The following is a 15,814-nucleotide window of genomic DNA, read 5'->3' as shown; positions in this document are numbered from 1 at the left end:
TTTTTTGAAATCACTCTTGCTAATTGTCCTGCAGTCATGGTATGTACCAGATAGCCAAGAAAGCTGACATGGTGAAGTTATATACAGCATCCTTGTGACCTTTTTGCAGTGAAGATACATGTCTGTCCAATAAAGCCCAGGCCAAATGACAGTGACAGCTGTCTAGTGGCATTCAGCTTGAATTGAACAGGTTTGCTCACAAGTCAGGAGCAAGTGTTTCATTACAGACTGTGCACCAAGATCAGCATAAGCCCACAAAAGTGAAACTTTCCCTCAGCAGCTATGGAAACTGTTCCGGTGGACTGAGATGCACTTCACAGGCTCCTCCCTGTCTCCTTGCTTTGACTTTCCCACCTCCTGCAGTCTGTCATCCTCTGTTGGCATTTGCATATTGCAAGGGAATAAAACCTCAGTTCTCTCAGGAGTGAAGCAGAGTGTTATGGGAAGTGAGCACTCGAAGAACGAGGAGCGAAGGAGCATGGTTTTCCTTAGGAAAGGCCCGAAGCTGCCTGCATGGGAAGACGCCCTTCTGGCAGGGAGAGAGCCCAAGTCGCTGCTGAAGCGGGGATTGCGTTATGTCAGCCTGAGCCTCATCATGAAAGGGATGACCACCACGCCTGACTTCTTGTGGGGACTGCATGAGGTGCAGAAGCTGAACCTCTCACGCAACCAGCTGGTGGTGATTCCTCCTTCGCTGGGGAAGCTGGACAGGCTGGTAGTGCTGAACTTGGGTGGCAACTGCCTCAAGTGCCTACCTAAGGAGATCGGGCTGCTGAGGAACCTGAAGGTCTTGTTTGTCAATATGAATTGCCTGAAAGAAGTGCCAGCAGAGCTCAGCTTGTGCAGAAAGCTGGAGGTTCTGAGCCTCTCACACAACTGCATCTCACAACTGCCTTTGAGCTTCACTGACCTGACAAATTTGAGGAAACTGAACCTCAGTAACAACCGCTTTGTGCAAATTCCCCTCTGCATTTTCGCCCTGAGAAGCTTAGACTTCTTGCACCTAGGGTCCAACAAGCTGGAAAACATCGCAGAGAGCATCCAGTATCTGGTCAATCTGCAAATCTTTATCGTGGAAAACAACAACATACGCAGTCTGCCACGGTCCCTGTGCTACATCAGCACTCTGGAGTTACTGAACGCCGACTACAACGCCATACAGACGCTGCCGGATGACCTGTACCTGCTGCGCCGGCTGCGCCGCATTGCCTGGAACCCCATGGACAAAGGGCTCCACATCGCCCACAACCCCCTGTCCCGGCCCCTGCCCGAGGTCGTCGAGGGGGGGCTCGATGCCCTCTTCAACTACCTCAGGGACAAAAAGGAGCGCAACTGAGCTTCCGCTGAGCTTGGGATTAAGCCTGTCATCGAGACTCAATCGCATCGGGGAGCTTTCCTGCACAGGCATTTCCACTTCATCATGCTTGGATTTTGAAGGCTATGGATGGCTTTAGTAACAGTTGGAGGAAAGCAAGTAAAGTATGATGGCCTCGATTAAGTGTGGGAAGAGCAAACTTTCTAAAAATAGCCACCTCTGTAACCTTCACTGTTGTGGTACTTGGGGGTTTTTATTGAAAAAAAAAAAAAGTACAGCACAGTCGTGACAAAATATTTGCTCTTCATTTGACAGAAACAAATTAAAGCAGACTGCAAGCATGCAGAAATGTGTATTTGACAGCTATTAGGCTGAAGAAATATTAATATAAGTTAGACTTTCTCTCTCTTTGATTGCAATTGCATTTCTACTCCTGCTCACTTCTTCAAACACAGGTAAACCACGATGTAAACAAACACTGCTGTCCAAGTGAATCTCAAGGAAAATGTTTGCTTTTGGCAGTGAAGATATCCTGAGCTATATTAGCTCACAGACAATATATTGCTGTTTAGGTCAATACCAGTTGTTGTTTACCCCACAGCTGTACTCTGGCCTGTATAAATTACAGGTAGAGATTGCCAGTGACGAGGCAATTTGCCAGTTCTTTGGAAGGTGATCTCAAAAGTTTCTAGAGCTCCTACTTCCCCTGGTGAGACAAGCAGCCCTTCACATGGAGCCTCCTAGGATGCTGACAGCAGTGCTTCACATCAGCTGGGAGCAGCATCTGCACAAAGCACAGAAAGGACTGTGGCTTCTTCCCTCACAAAAGGATGGAGTTGCTCATTGCTAGATGTACAACTGCTCTCCTTTCCCGCATCCCTGCAATCTGAGCTATGGAGAAACTTTACTCAGGAGGCAGTACATCTCCTAAGGGTTAAATGTTTCTTTCAGGAAAAGCAGCATCAACCCAGTCATCACCTTAAGTAAGAGCTTCAAAAACAAATAGTTATTTCTGGGATTTTCAGTACCAGCCAGTAGCATAGAAGTCAGGTCTTATGTGGTTTCTCATATTGATCTTCTGTGAATGTCCTTCATCAAAGTTTTATCTGGTAATAAAGAGGCAGAATGAAAGAGCTGTTAACAATTTATGCAACTCGGGGTTTTTTGTTCCCTCCCACCAGTGTAAAACAGAAGCAGCTCTGTTGAAATCTGTTGAGATAAACGCTTGTAATGGCAGTGTAAGAGAGGAATGAGACTGTAATTCTTGAGCTAATTATGAGTATTCAAAGCCATTTTCAATGTGCTTCCTATGTCAAATCTCAGGAATTGATTATTTTCTAAAACTTAATTTGTTCAAAATTATGAAAGGCTGTGAAAAACTGATCCTGCTTCTAGTGAAATTAATGGACTATGCCTGGCTGAGGGAAAAAACTCCTCAGCAGAGAGAAGAGCAGCTTGATAACAGCAAACAATTATGTAATTCATAGGTACATGTGAGTAAAGGCAGCACCTCTGGTCACACTGACATTTTTGGTGTGATATTGAACGCCAGCAATGAGGAATCAGTGCTCACAGAATATTCCACCCTGGGTCTGCCTGCCCTGATATTTTATTGTGTTGGATTGTTTTGTGTATGATTTGTTGTCTTAATGGAGAATTTCAGTGTTGGGCCCAGAAATCACAGTCTCCAAGTGTGCAGTCAAGGACAAATCCTATGTTTCTAGCAAACATGAAATTATTTTGAAGGGTGTTTTTGCTCAAGCATTAAGAAAACAAAGCAATGAAACAAATATTTTGTGAATTTTTATGACTTAGTATGTTTCAAATGCAAAGGTATTTTATGTGTAGCTTTACATATATTTATTTCACCCATGCAAAATTCCAAGTTTTTAATGAACAATGCATGTAATAAATTAATATGGGATTCCATTGGTGACAAGGAATAAAGCTGCAATTATTTTTAGAAATACCAACAGATAATTCTTGGAGGGGATTAGGGCCAGATTATTAACTTTTCTAAATGCCCATTTCATATCCCTAGGTCTGGCATTCAAGTAAACACTGCAATATTGCTTTGCAGGAAAATTAGATGCCTATGGCATTAATCACCTGAAAAGATTTTCCACATGTCAGTACCCAGGATTATATGACACTGGATAGCCCCTGATATGATCTGACTAGAAGAGGTATGCACAGTAATTTACATGGAAGATATGAGGCTGGACTCTGTGTTCATTAGGATACCACTACAAGGGTGAGAAACACTGAACGATTCAAGAAAATTATCTCCAGACAGAGGATTAAAAGGTGAATTTGACATAATCAAATGCATCTGCAAAAGCAGTTATATTATGAAGTGCAATACCAATAATTTAAAATTAAATTATTCAATTGAATAATAATGACCTTTTACTCAAGCTAATAAACCTTTGCAAGCATATGAAACACATAAAAGTGACTGCCTTTTTAAACAGAATAATAAAATTGATTGAATAAATGGTGCTTTAATGTATAATTCAGATTTTACCATTAAGAAAATAATTTCTACTGATCTGCCTTAGTTTTTTTTTTCATTCCTCAGTCAAGGCTCCTGCAAATACCTTCCTCAGAGATACAGAAAATTATCTCTCATGACTGAGAGTAGTGTTCTTCCTGTAAAAAAAAAAAAATAATGTATACCACTCTTATTGTTTAGAAACATGCATGAAAGGCAAATAACGACATATGTATTTGCATCTGAGTGGGAGGAAGATAGAAGAAGCCAGCAAGGGCACTGGAGGGAGCTAGAATCTGTAATGTCACGTGCTGGCTCTAGTTTTGAGCAGGGCATTAGAAAAGAATTGGTGGATCTCAGTGTTGTCATCTGATATTAGCTGTGCAGATGACAGGAGGAAAAGGAACTGAAAGGCTGCAGGGCCTGTAGTCATATCTCATCATCTATGACAACAGCACCACTTCTGTGTGTCTCAAATGATACAAGTTTAATTTTATAACCTTTCAGAGGATTGTATGCGGAATATTACTCTTGCTTCTGGTAAGTACTGAAGTTTTCTCATCCTAAGCCTCACGGCAGCATAACTCTGGATGCATCTATTATTTTTAGTGGTGGTAGGGTTCTTCAAAGGAATGGAAAATGTGGGATCCACTCATGGAAAGAATCCTTTTCTGGCACAGTGGCTTTACCATGGCTGTCACTCAGAGAAGCTGTCAAGGTGCTCAGAAATACTCTTGAGGTGGACAAAAGAAAAGGAAAAAAACAAGAAGAAAGTAGAAAGAAGATAGTCAGGGGTCAAGTTGATTGGGATAAATGTAAAATACAATAGGGCTATAGAATTTGCTTCTCAGCTGTCATCAATCACACTGGTTGTACATTTGGTCAAATCTGGTGAGAAGGCTCCTCCTATTCTTATTTTAAATTGAAAAGAAAGCTGCATTCTGTGTAAAATTTAAAGTCTAGCCAACAAGCAAAGACTTTGAAAATTGGAAGGCTTCAGGCTTTTGGCCTAACCAAAGTTAGTGATTCAGCCTTTGACTGAAAGAAAAAAATTTTCTTCTGAAGTGTTGCACTAATACGTGACTGGAAGTTAATGCTGAAATGTCTTGTACCTACTTCTCTGAGGCTACTCGCTAGCTCTGGCACACGGGCCAAATTCTTAACACCACTTGTGACTGGTAAATGCCCAAATACACTGCCTTGTCCCAGCAGCCACTTAGGGCATGTCACCTGGCCAGGAACACCACTCTGTTACAGGAGCCAAGCACCAGGAGCAACCTACAAAGACCAATTTCCAAGATGCGAAAAGTTTCCAAGATGTGGACTGGAGCGGCATTTCAAAACAGTATTTAGAGTCCAATTGAAACATCTTGAAATTCAGATTTAAAATTTGTGATTGTTAATTTGGATGAAAAATATGTCAACTTCTTATTTTGGCCAACTTGCCAACATTTTTCTCTATACATTTTTTCGTTTCCATCAAAATCCTCTTTTTTTGTCAACATAAAGAACAGTTTCTAGTCATTTTAGTTTAAGAATGTGCATTCTGCAAGTTTAAAGTTTTTGGATCATAAATTAAATAATTTCTTATTATGCTACGCTTAGCTTCAGGAAACCAGATCTTTCAGTTAATAATATTAAATCAGTGAAGGAGGAGAAATCTAAAAATTATTACATTGACTCTGGAGAGATTTGGACTTGTTATTTACTTCACTAGGCCAGCACATTACTTGAAAAAACATAACACAGCATATGAGTTCTTCAGTTAGAAAAATCATTGATACTTCTGCTTATTTCCTTAAGCAATGAAGAAAAAAGCCTCAAAAGTCTTCATCATGTGAGAGATGTAAAGGAAGGAAGGAAGGCAGGAAGGCAGGAAGGCAGGAAGGAAGGAAGGAAGGAAGGAATAGAAAATTGCTTGATTTCACCAAATTTCATGGGTAAATTTGCTACACAGCCTTCAGGCAGCAGTTCTTGAGTAATTCAAGGATTGTTTTGAGCTGCCTGGCACAGTTCTAATTAATATGCATGAAAATAATAATGGAAAATTAAAATATATAATAATTCAGAAAATATTAAGAAAACATATAATAATGTGTCGCATGTTCTTCTGCCATTCTCACATGTGGGAGCTGAAATCTTGAAATAGTTACAGATGAAGGAAAATTCTGGCTCTAGAAGGGCTTCTATTTATATGAGAATATATACTCTTCACATTTTCTATGTGGGAAAACCCAGATTTAAGAACTCAGTAAATGTTCAAATGGGAATAAGGATTTAGATATATTGGTACAGAGACAGACTTAAATACACAAGTATGGAGTAAGTCTGAAAATCCTTTTATAAAATTGCATGATCATTCTCCTGCACAAGTAAGATGCAGAAAAATAATTATAAAAGAATACTCTCCCTCACTGATTGCATACATTTATCTGTGGTTCAATAAGAGCCAACCAGCGTTCAAAAACCACCCCTCAGCACTGCCCCTCAGAACTGCACCATCCTGCACCAGTACAGCTGCCTACAGCACAGGATTATTTTGCAGGCTTTAATGACAAAGCCTGAAATTTATACTCCAATATATGTGGAGTCACATCATGCATGGCTAAAAAGGTGGTTTCCAGCAAAGGAGGAAGTGTATCAACAGCTACAGAAAAGGTCACTGGAAATTATGCTGCCTCATAAAATGAGCTTACCCAGGCAGAGTGAAAAGAAGACCAAAGGGCAGAGCTATATGTTTTCCTAGGGCTCAGAGGAGTTTCAGATACCATAAATCCATTGATGGAAAGCTGCTTTTAATTTATACTTCCCAGACCTTAAAAACCAAAAATTAATCCTTTGATACAACAACAATGAAATATGTATTGTTTCATTTTCTTTCTGCTCTCCAGCCTTTGTACCATTGGCATGTTCACAGAAGCAATGAATTGCTTTTCTCCTCCTGCAAAGGCAGTATTTCCAGGTGTGGGTAGGCATCAAAATGCACAGAGGGTTTTATCTCTCACCCTCCATGCAAGAGGTGCAGGACAGAGGAGCCTGACAGGCTCCACAACCACTGGTGACAGGATGAGTAACATACCCAAAACTGGTGTCATGCTCATGACTCCAGCTTCGTGCACGTGCCTTCGAGGTATCAGGCAAGGCAGTGGTTATTCTCCAGACACTCTTTCCATGGTTGATAGAGACAGATGGATACAGAGAGCTCCAGGTCATCTGCAGACTAATCTAAGCATGTGAAGTAAGGTCAGTGAAGCTGTAGGGTACCAAATGCCTCCCTTGGCCTGGCCTTCCTCGCCTCTGCAGCATGTGTGCAGAGGGCAGAAAGCACCATCCCTCAGCACAGTATAACATTCAGATTTGCTGAGATGTGTCAGAGAAACAGCAACACACCTTCACTGCCCTGTGACAAATGCTTTTGATGTCAGAAAATCCTTTCTCCCCAGCTATCAAAATGTTCCGCCTCAAAACAGGTGTAAGCAGGACGTGTTTAAAAGAATTCTTGTAGTTTTTAGAAACAGCATTCCAAAATCAGCTAAAAGAAACTAGCAAGTGAGTAATAGCAAAACTGTTACATTGAAAATTGCTTCCACCTAGAAAATATGGTTATTATCATTATACCTTCCTTGGTTGTTCTCTGTCCTTTTTTTTTTTTTACATAGTGAAAGTCTCTGTAAGCATATATAGGTTTCTGTACTGGCCCATGCATGTATACATACTTTCACTGCAGGGAACAACACAGGCTGTTACTGGCTCCTAAATTGTTTGTGCAAACAGAGAAGTCTCTCTGAAGCAGAGTAATCTAGTGCCCTGTGAATGGCACTGATAGGAGAGCTGAAGAATACAGAAGAATAAAACCTTCACTTTGGGAAATTCATTCAACCAGGTGTGACTTGGTTAAGATAAGGCCTTTCCACAGCTATTACTATGCACAAGGGTCCTCTCTATCTTTCACCACACTTATGTTCTCTTTCCAGTTTGAAAACAGCCCTGTGAAGAATGTCATTTGTGTGCTCTGTCTACCTACAAATGAAGCCATAAAAATACTAACTTTGGGTCCAATTCATTAAATGAAATCTCTCTGAGCACGTGCATGTGTGCCTTTGTGTGTGTGTATGTTTGGAGGTATTTGGGAGGTCATTACCATGCTTTGGTATGTACTATATGAAGAACATGCGTGAGCCAACTGAGAAGCAGCATATTCTGCAGTAAATAAAATGCTGATAATTTAGCATCTAAATGGGACTTAAAACATATGACAGTTAATTATGTTGCTTTTGAGTTATTTACACATTGGTTTTCCTCTGTGTTTTTTACCATTAGATATGACAAAGTTCTGTGGCATTTTTATCAACCTATGTGGGGATTTAAAATATGGAAGAATTCGCATTTGGTCTTTTTTTTAATTGATCAATAAAAACATAAGAAGACACATTCATTTTTTTGTCACTAAAGATTTGGTAGCTCTCACAGTAAACAATTTGAAATGCATTCTTTATCCCATAAAAGAAGAAATTAAATTCTACACAGCCTGTTAGTCTAAGAAAAATGTATATATCAGGATGCTTCTGGAGTTCACTTTGGCTTGGATGTTTGTAGAAGGCTCAAGTGGAATCTTTCACACTAAATTGTCTGGGCTTCTCCTAGAAACAGCTGATTCAAAATTTTATTTAACTTCAGAAAAACTTCAGTAGGTGATTGTTTGTAAAAAGCTGATGTATGTCTTTTAACCCTGCCAGTCAATATCCATATATTATTTGGACAAGCAAATATAACAGTCTTTACTATGAATCTACATAGCCTCTTTTTATACTGTGTAAAATCATAAAACCAGTATCTCACAGATTCAGGTACTGCATTTTCTAGTCCCACTTTGAGGAACAGAGATTGCCCTGGTCTAAATGATGTCCCAGAAACTGGAAAACAGAAAAGAAATGAATGCTCTTAGAACTGGTTAATTTTCTGTTTCACAAAGCTCATGTCAGACAGAGATTTAATTTGTTTATCATTTGGCTCAAAGTTGAGAATTTACAGCAGTTAAGATGTTTCATCTTTCTTGGACTAGCATGCAGATATTGGAGTGTATGGGTGAGAAAATTCATCCAGCATGTCCAAATTATCATAGGGACCAACCTTAGGGGAAAATGTGGAAACTCACACAGAATTCTTCCTGATGTATCAGGTGTCCATTAGAGAGGCTATTTAATGTTCTTTAGCAAGGCTAATACATTGCAAAGCAGTGACATTTCAAGACTTCTCCATAAAGCTAATAGCCTTTCTCAGTAAGTAATTTTCACATTTACATCAATTTAGCACAGTCTAGATTTGGATAAAGACAAGCATTGCTTTTCTCTTGCCTGTGTTGCCAGGGTGATGATCACCAAACTGTCCCAATAGTCCTTCCTCTCCTGTACTCCCCAAACCAGCAGCTGGCTGTTCTGAGGAGGACTTAGGCTTGGGTGCATATTCAATAGCAAATGCACGCAGAAAAGCCCCAGAGCTGCCTTGCCACAGTTGTTATAAGCAACCAAATACTTTAAAATATCAGATAATTAATAAATATGAGGAGAACAAAGAGAAAGGGATTACAACGTTAGAGGATGTTGCCAGGCATTTCATCACTGTAGTAAGAAGCCAGGAGAACTGATGTACAGTTTCTCCTGTACTAGCTATCTGCATTTTCCCATTAATTCTCTTGCTTTTTCCTTTCATTTGTCCATTCTTTTTTATTATGCTTTCTCTTTCCTATTGTTCCCCAATCTCTTCCCCTTTTTTTTTTTTTTGTTTTCTCTGTGTTTCTTATTAACAAGTTTCAACATTTTTAATTAAAGTTGACTGCTTGACTGATGCCAGTTCAACCCTCCTTTTCTGGATTTGGCATCCAAATCAAGTTAATCATTAGGAGAGGACTCTCTTCATTAACTACACAGATGGATAACCAAAAAAAAAAAGACAAAAATAATAAATGAAAAATGGAGAACAAAGGAGCAGCAACCAGTCTGAAGATCAGAGTATACTTTGCACTTATTGGCATTTTTTTTGTGTCCCTGTACCTCCTAAATCCTCAGTCTCTCCTCAGTCTCCATTATGATTCTAGATGGACATTTATTTTAACCCACTCCTGAAGGGCTATTGGAATGCTAAAGGCATAGGAAAGAGTCTATGCACCACCATGAAGAAACAAGAAGTCCTGTCCTCTCTAGACATTTTCCAGAGATCCCCTTCTGTTTCCCATGAAGCCCCCTGTAAATTCACTGTGCCTATTGCTTTGGTCCCTGTTGTCACATTGCTACAGAATGATTTAGAAACACATAAACCAAGAACAGATTCTGTTGTCTAGCCCCAGATTTTACCATGTGCTGTAGACAGTGAAATTTATGCCTAGTTCTCCCTCTCTGCTGTAAAAATATGCCTGCCTCCCTCCCTTTCGTGTCAGTCCTATGAAAGGGAAGCTGCAGTCTGCAGCTGGAGCAACAATGCATAGCCACAATTACAGAGAGCAGTAACAATTATCCTGTTCACAGAGAGGTACTCACCTAAAATTCAGGACAGGAGGAAAAAAAAGTAGAATAAAGAAAGGAAAGACAACAGGATCCAGTAAGAAGGCACAAATTTGCTTGGATGGTTTGGGCTGACCTTGCTTCTGTGTGTGTGTGGTGTGAAGCTCAGAACTCTCCTGCCATGACTGTCAGGTGAATTTTTTTGTTTGGGCAGGGGTCTCCTTGCATGAGGTATCCACCCCAGCAAAGCAGGACCAAGGGAACAGCTCCTGTCAGCTTCACCACGCTGCTGAGAACAGTGGGGGCTGTAGGTGTGCAGCAGTGAGAGGGATGGACCAGGGTACACAGTCTGTTATGGGATAAGGTGCAGTAACAGCATAATAGTAAAGTCTGTTCACTGGAAGTTCTGGAAGGAAACAGTCAGGGTGGAAAATAATGTTGTTGCTTACTGCTGGGTGCCTGAAGGTGCATCTGGCTCCATGGAAGTTGGTGCCACATCAGTTTTACATTTGAAGGAAGGACACAAAACCTCTTCTGCTTCTGAGGAGAGCCTCCTGTTTCAGGATCCATAGAAACTTGGGGGTAGATCTGACCTGACTATGACAGTTAGTTTTAAAATATCTTCTCAGCCTTACTCTACAAAATATAAATCAAACCACTCTAAGTATCTTGAACAAATACAGTGAGAGTTCTATTACATAAAAGCATGGAAATAATATGACTAGAAGGACATTAATACATTATACTCATTACATGGTAGTTTGATGTCAAATATATTAAATATTAAGCAAAATATAATAATCCCTCTAGTAATGTAAAAATGTTCACATTTTTAATCTAGAGATCTCACTGATGAGGCATGATTGTTCAACATCCTAGAAGGCAGCTTTCTAAATTATGCTATTCCCTGTGGCAAGTGCAGGACAGATCACAGACTTAATGGAAGGAGCATTTTCATTTTCCCTGTTGCACAATGGGATTTACATTTCAGCCCTCCAGCAAGCAGAATTACTCATGATACCTTCTAAATTAGTACCACCTCATAAGTTGCACTCAGGGTACCTCCTAAATTAACAAGTAATACATTTAGGAATCCCTGAAAGGCTCATTATCTCCTGTCTAATATATTATTATCACTGTATATAATTTCTGACACAGTGTGCCCACGCCTTCTTCTAGTGAAAGATTCCAATAGGTTAAGTAGGGCATTGCAGAGGTCCATTTCTGGCTTCCCATTATACCTCTACATCTACAGAGGAATTAAGGATAACTGCAAAAGAATAATTCCTGTGGCCTTTCAGTTTATGTGCTTGCAGAATAACAGCAGAAGTGCTGGTCCATTATGTTATCCTTTCTATTTGATGGTACAAAAATAAATGCTGTATTCATAACCCCATCTTCAGAGGAAAGAGAGCTGTCATTCCAAGGCTGGGATATCTGCTTCCACATCCCAAGCCCTCCTGGCTGTTTTAGGTACCTGCATTGCTGAAGTCACCTTTGAGCTGCTCATGCACCTCCGTGTTACTGCTCATGATAGCAGCAGGAAACAACACTGGGACGAGAAATGCTGATATTACAGTTTTTGTTGGGAAGAAGCTGCTCATTAATATGCTCTCAGGCTGTCACACTTTGAGATGTTGGCTAAAGGTGTTTGTAAAGCTGAAAAATCAAGGAATGTTCACCTCTTCAGCCTTGTCTGCGCTAAGAATTTAGCTCATTGCTGACAGAACACAGCAGCAGCTGGAGCAGCACTCACAGAGGTTTAGCCAGAGCATGGAGATATTGCTAACAGCTTAATACACCCTTCCCAAACCTTGTCTGAGTTCCCCCCCTCCCATCTGCTTTTACCCCAGAACATGCCTGTGGCACTGGGATTCGGTTGCTTCAAAAGGCTTTGTTCACTTAACATCAGTGTCAGATATCTTCATCCCACAGAGAGGCCTGCTGGCAGCAGAAAGCTGTTCCTAGGCAAACTGGATCCCTGCAGGCATTTGCTGTGACAAAGGCACCTGAGGCTGGGTCTGATCATCCAAGGCTTGCAGGGGTTCCAGCCATTCCTCACTTCTCACACACAGCTGCCACTGCCATCCCTCACTGAAGTTCTGTTCTGCTTTCCTCCAGCAGGTGCTAGGCAGTGCAAATGCAGAAATTTCGGACTTCAGATGGAATAACCACAATTTTATTTATTTAGGGTTTATTGTGCTACCTGGAATAAATTGCATCTGCGAGCTTTTAATAATGTTTTTAACTGTAGTTAATAAGCATTGGCACAAAGATGTCCATCACCTTCTTGGAAAAGTGCAGCCAAGAGTTTACACAATAGGAGGGTAGAGTTTCTTTCAGGCTCACAAGAGGTCATATATTATATTTCTTCATGGAGATACCTTCCAGCTGCTCAGTGAGGTAACAAAGAAACAAATCCATCTACAGACTCCCTGTTACCTCTTTTGTGAATAGCCACCATTTGCATTATAAACAATTTAACAAAGACACATTGAGCTAATTTTAACCCTAGGGCTTTGATGAGTTTAGTCCATTGATTCTGTGGAGGCAAATACAGAGCTGAGTCTTGTTTTTGATTAAGCTCAAGAGTACAAAAAACTCTCTCAAAAATTGCCACTGTTGGACCCCAGCCAGCAGAGGCCTATAACCAAATATGAGAACTTACTATTACACTTTGATTATAACTGTCTATTGGCTAATTATGCAAGAAATTAGTGTCTCTTATTTTTAATAGATAATCTTGCATCTATTTTTAAAGAACAAAGTCTCTGTTCTCCATTTTTGAAGGTCCTGCTAATCAGTTTAAATATGGTAGATTGGATTCCGGTATGACAAAATTTGATTTGCAACAAGAAACTGATCAACAGATTTTTCTCATCTCAGTGCAAATGTGCCCCATCCATGTGAATTAGGAGTCTCAGTAAACTCTGAGTTGACTCTCACAAATTCCTAGAATTCAATTTCCTAAGCAGGAGACAGTATAGATTAGTTTGATTTCTAATAAATTTCAACCGTCCCAAGGTAGCTACTGCCAGCAATGTCTCCTTTTTCAGAGCAGTGAATCTTAAAATATAGGAGTCAGATACTGAGGTTAATAATTAATGTGAAGCCTCCAGATCTTACAGCTATTCCAAAATGAAGTAATCATATAAACTTCCAAGAAGCCAGAAAAGAGTGCAAGTCAGAAGAAATGCATCCTTGATGCAGCCTGTGTGTGCTAAGGCAGAGATTCAGGTGCTTTAGTGATGGAACGTGTTCATTCATTACCAGTAGAGACTAGGGTTCACATTTTTAATCAATGTAAGTGTTGACTTTGATCCCTGGAATTTATGTCTCATCTTAGCAAACACTCCACCACAAGCTTTTCTCTTTCTGAAATTCAGATTTGGACCCTTAATTGTGAACATCAGGTCTGCAATATGAAGCATCAGAGCCTCTGTTGCCCCAGGATCCCACACTGGCTAATTCCAGGAGTCTTGCCTCCGTGCATCGTTAATGAGTCAGTGTTAATGAGGAACAGCAGCAGAGAACATGGAAGACACCTTGAAAGCAAATCAGCAGAAGACCAAAGTTGAAAACCCCCAGCAGATCACCTGCCCAGACCTGGTAGCACAGGTAGAAAAAGAGTAGGAGCCTGAGGAGTGGCCTAATGAGGAAAATTGGTAGATGCTGGAATATGCCAAGAAGAGCCTTTTGCCTACAAACACTTTTGAAGCCAAGTATCCTAGTATGGGGGATTTTTTAAATGGGGCCTATTAAATCAGCACTTCCTAGGCTAATGATGTTAGACTATCCCTCCTGCAAAACATCCTTAAGAAATAGGTTTAACATCCAGAAGGAGTTTATATGTAAGGGAGTCTTTTAATCAAAAAACCATCTCTGATCTGTCCCGGATATGTTTTTGGGGAGGTGTTAAAAAAAGTAAAAGTGTTGAATAAAGACTAAAATAATTAGATGCATAAACATGAATATGTGGATTATAGAATTAAATCTACCACAACTGTGCATTGAGTGGCTACACCTGTATTTTATGAGTTCTGTCAGGTTCAATATTTAGAAATGAGTTTTGAGAGCTATGATGGAAGGCATTATAAAAAATTCATAATATTGATTAGACTTTGCTGTTATAATTGCTTCAGATAATATAACGTATAAAGGCATTCAGAGATGTAATGAACGCTATGAAAAGGACTGTGTATAAAAACATGGATTGAAACTGACACCAGATTTGCACAAGTAACAGAAAGCCCTTTTACAAGGTGACATAAAGGCATCATAGAAAAGGGATTGGACAGCAGCTGTTTAGTTGCTTACACATGCACAGTGCCTGTCTCACTGACCGACAGCTTTAGAGTGGACTGATCTTTCAAAAGTGCCTGAGCACAGGGTCCTGCCACACTGAGAGAGAGAAAACCATTTATTTATTTATTTATTTTAACAGGGAATATCCCTAGCAACAGTAGTCCAGAAATGCTTTTCAGGAGGCTTGTTAGGTACACAGGCTGGCCCGGAGGGAAGGCTGGATTTCATCTTGCCCTCCTCAGCTCAGTGCTACATGGGGGCTCTCAGATTTGCTGCCATCTCTGCAGCCGAGCCGGAGGCGGCTGAAATCGTTTGGCTTTCAGAGAGGAGTACGCAGCAGATGGCACTGTTGCTTTAGCAGTCCTGCATCAGTTTCTTTTCCCCCTTTGCAGGAAGTCACAGGTACAATTTTCCCTCCAACTCTCTCTTTCTGGAGTATTTTACCCCATTTTTTGTAATCGATTCCATCCACACTCAAGTATGATGCTTCTGTGCCAGGGTCCCTCAGTGGGGACCCATCACCTGGGCAGCCCTGCTTTCACCCCACTCCTTGTTTGCCACCACCACAACTCCTAGCATTTGCTTTATGTAGGGAAAACTTTGCATAATAATTTATTCCCATTGGTTCCCATGTATGCCCAATTTAATTTGTTTTTTACATTTTGGTAGTGTTTTTTCTCAGACATTAATAGCATCTTAGGGAAGCTGAGCACGTTTTCTGCCATGCCTTTTCACTTGGAGCACACATGGACTTTTATCTCTTTCCATAACTTTGTCTCAGTGACTTTTTTTGGTTTGGTTTTTCATGCAAGTTGCCTTGAGGTTTATCTATCTCCATTCATTTTAAAATTTTTATGCCAAGCAATTTTTTAAAGGGCTAATACTTCTGTGTTTTCCTTACCTCCTTATAACCTGTCATTTAGATGTTAAATTAGTTTAGACTTTCCTAGCTGTGTTTTAATTAGAGAGATACTTGTTTATTTACCACTAACTGCATATGCATGAGCTGGCTTTTTAATGCAGTCCTATCCTGAGAGCTGCTGAAAGTGTCCATTAAAATCAACCAGCATCAAGGCAATTGGAAGGTTATTGAAGATAAAGTCTTAAAAAGGAAAAAAAAAAAAAAAAAAAAAAGGAGGAATTGCAACTGCTTTACTGCTTTAAGTCTGTCCTGGCAAATGCCTAACTCTGCCCTATTAAAAA

The 15,814-nt window shown here is 40.2% G+C and overlaps 1 protein-coding gene across 1 annotated transcript; it reads left to right on the top strand.

Moving 5' to 3' along the window:
- The first annotated feature begins 307 nt into the window (after positions 1 to 307).
- LRRC30 (leucine rich repeat containing 30) lies at positions 308 to 1,336 on the top strand. The gene has a single exon (XM_009102167.4). The coding sequence runs from the start codon at positions 308 to 310 to the stop codon at positions 1,334 to 1,336; it is 1,029 nt and encodes a 342-aa protein (XP_009100415.1).
- Positions 1,337 to 15,814: the final 14,478 nt, after the last annotated feature.

This window comes from Serinus canaria, chromosome 2 (assembly GCF_022539315.1).
Source record: "Serinus canaria isolate serCan28SL12 chromosome 2, serCan2020, whole genome shotgun sequence".
Taxonomy (NCBI): Eukaryota; Metazoa; Chordata; class Aves; order Passeriformes; family Fringillidae; genus Serinus; species Serinus canaria.
This window is presented reverse-complemented; position numbering and strand designations above follow the sequence as displayed.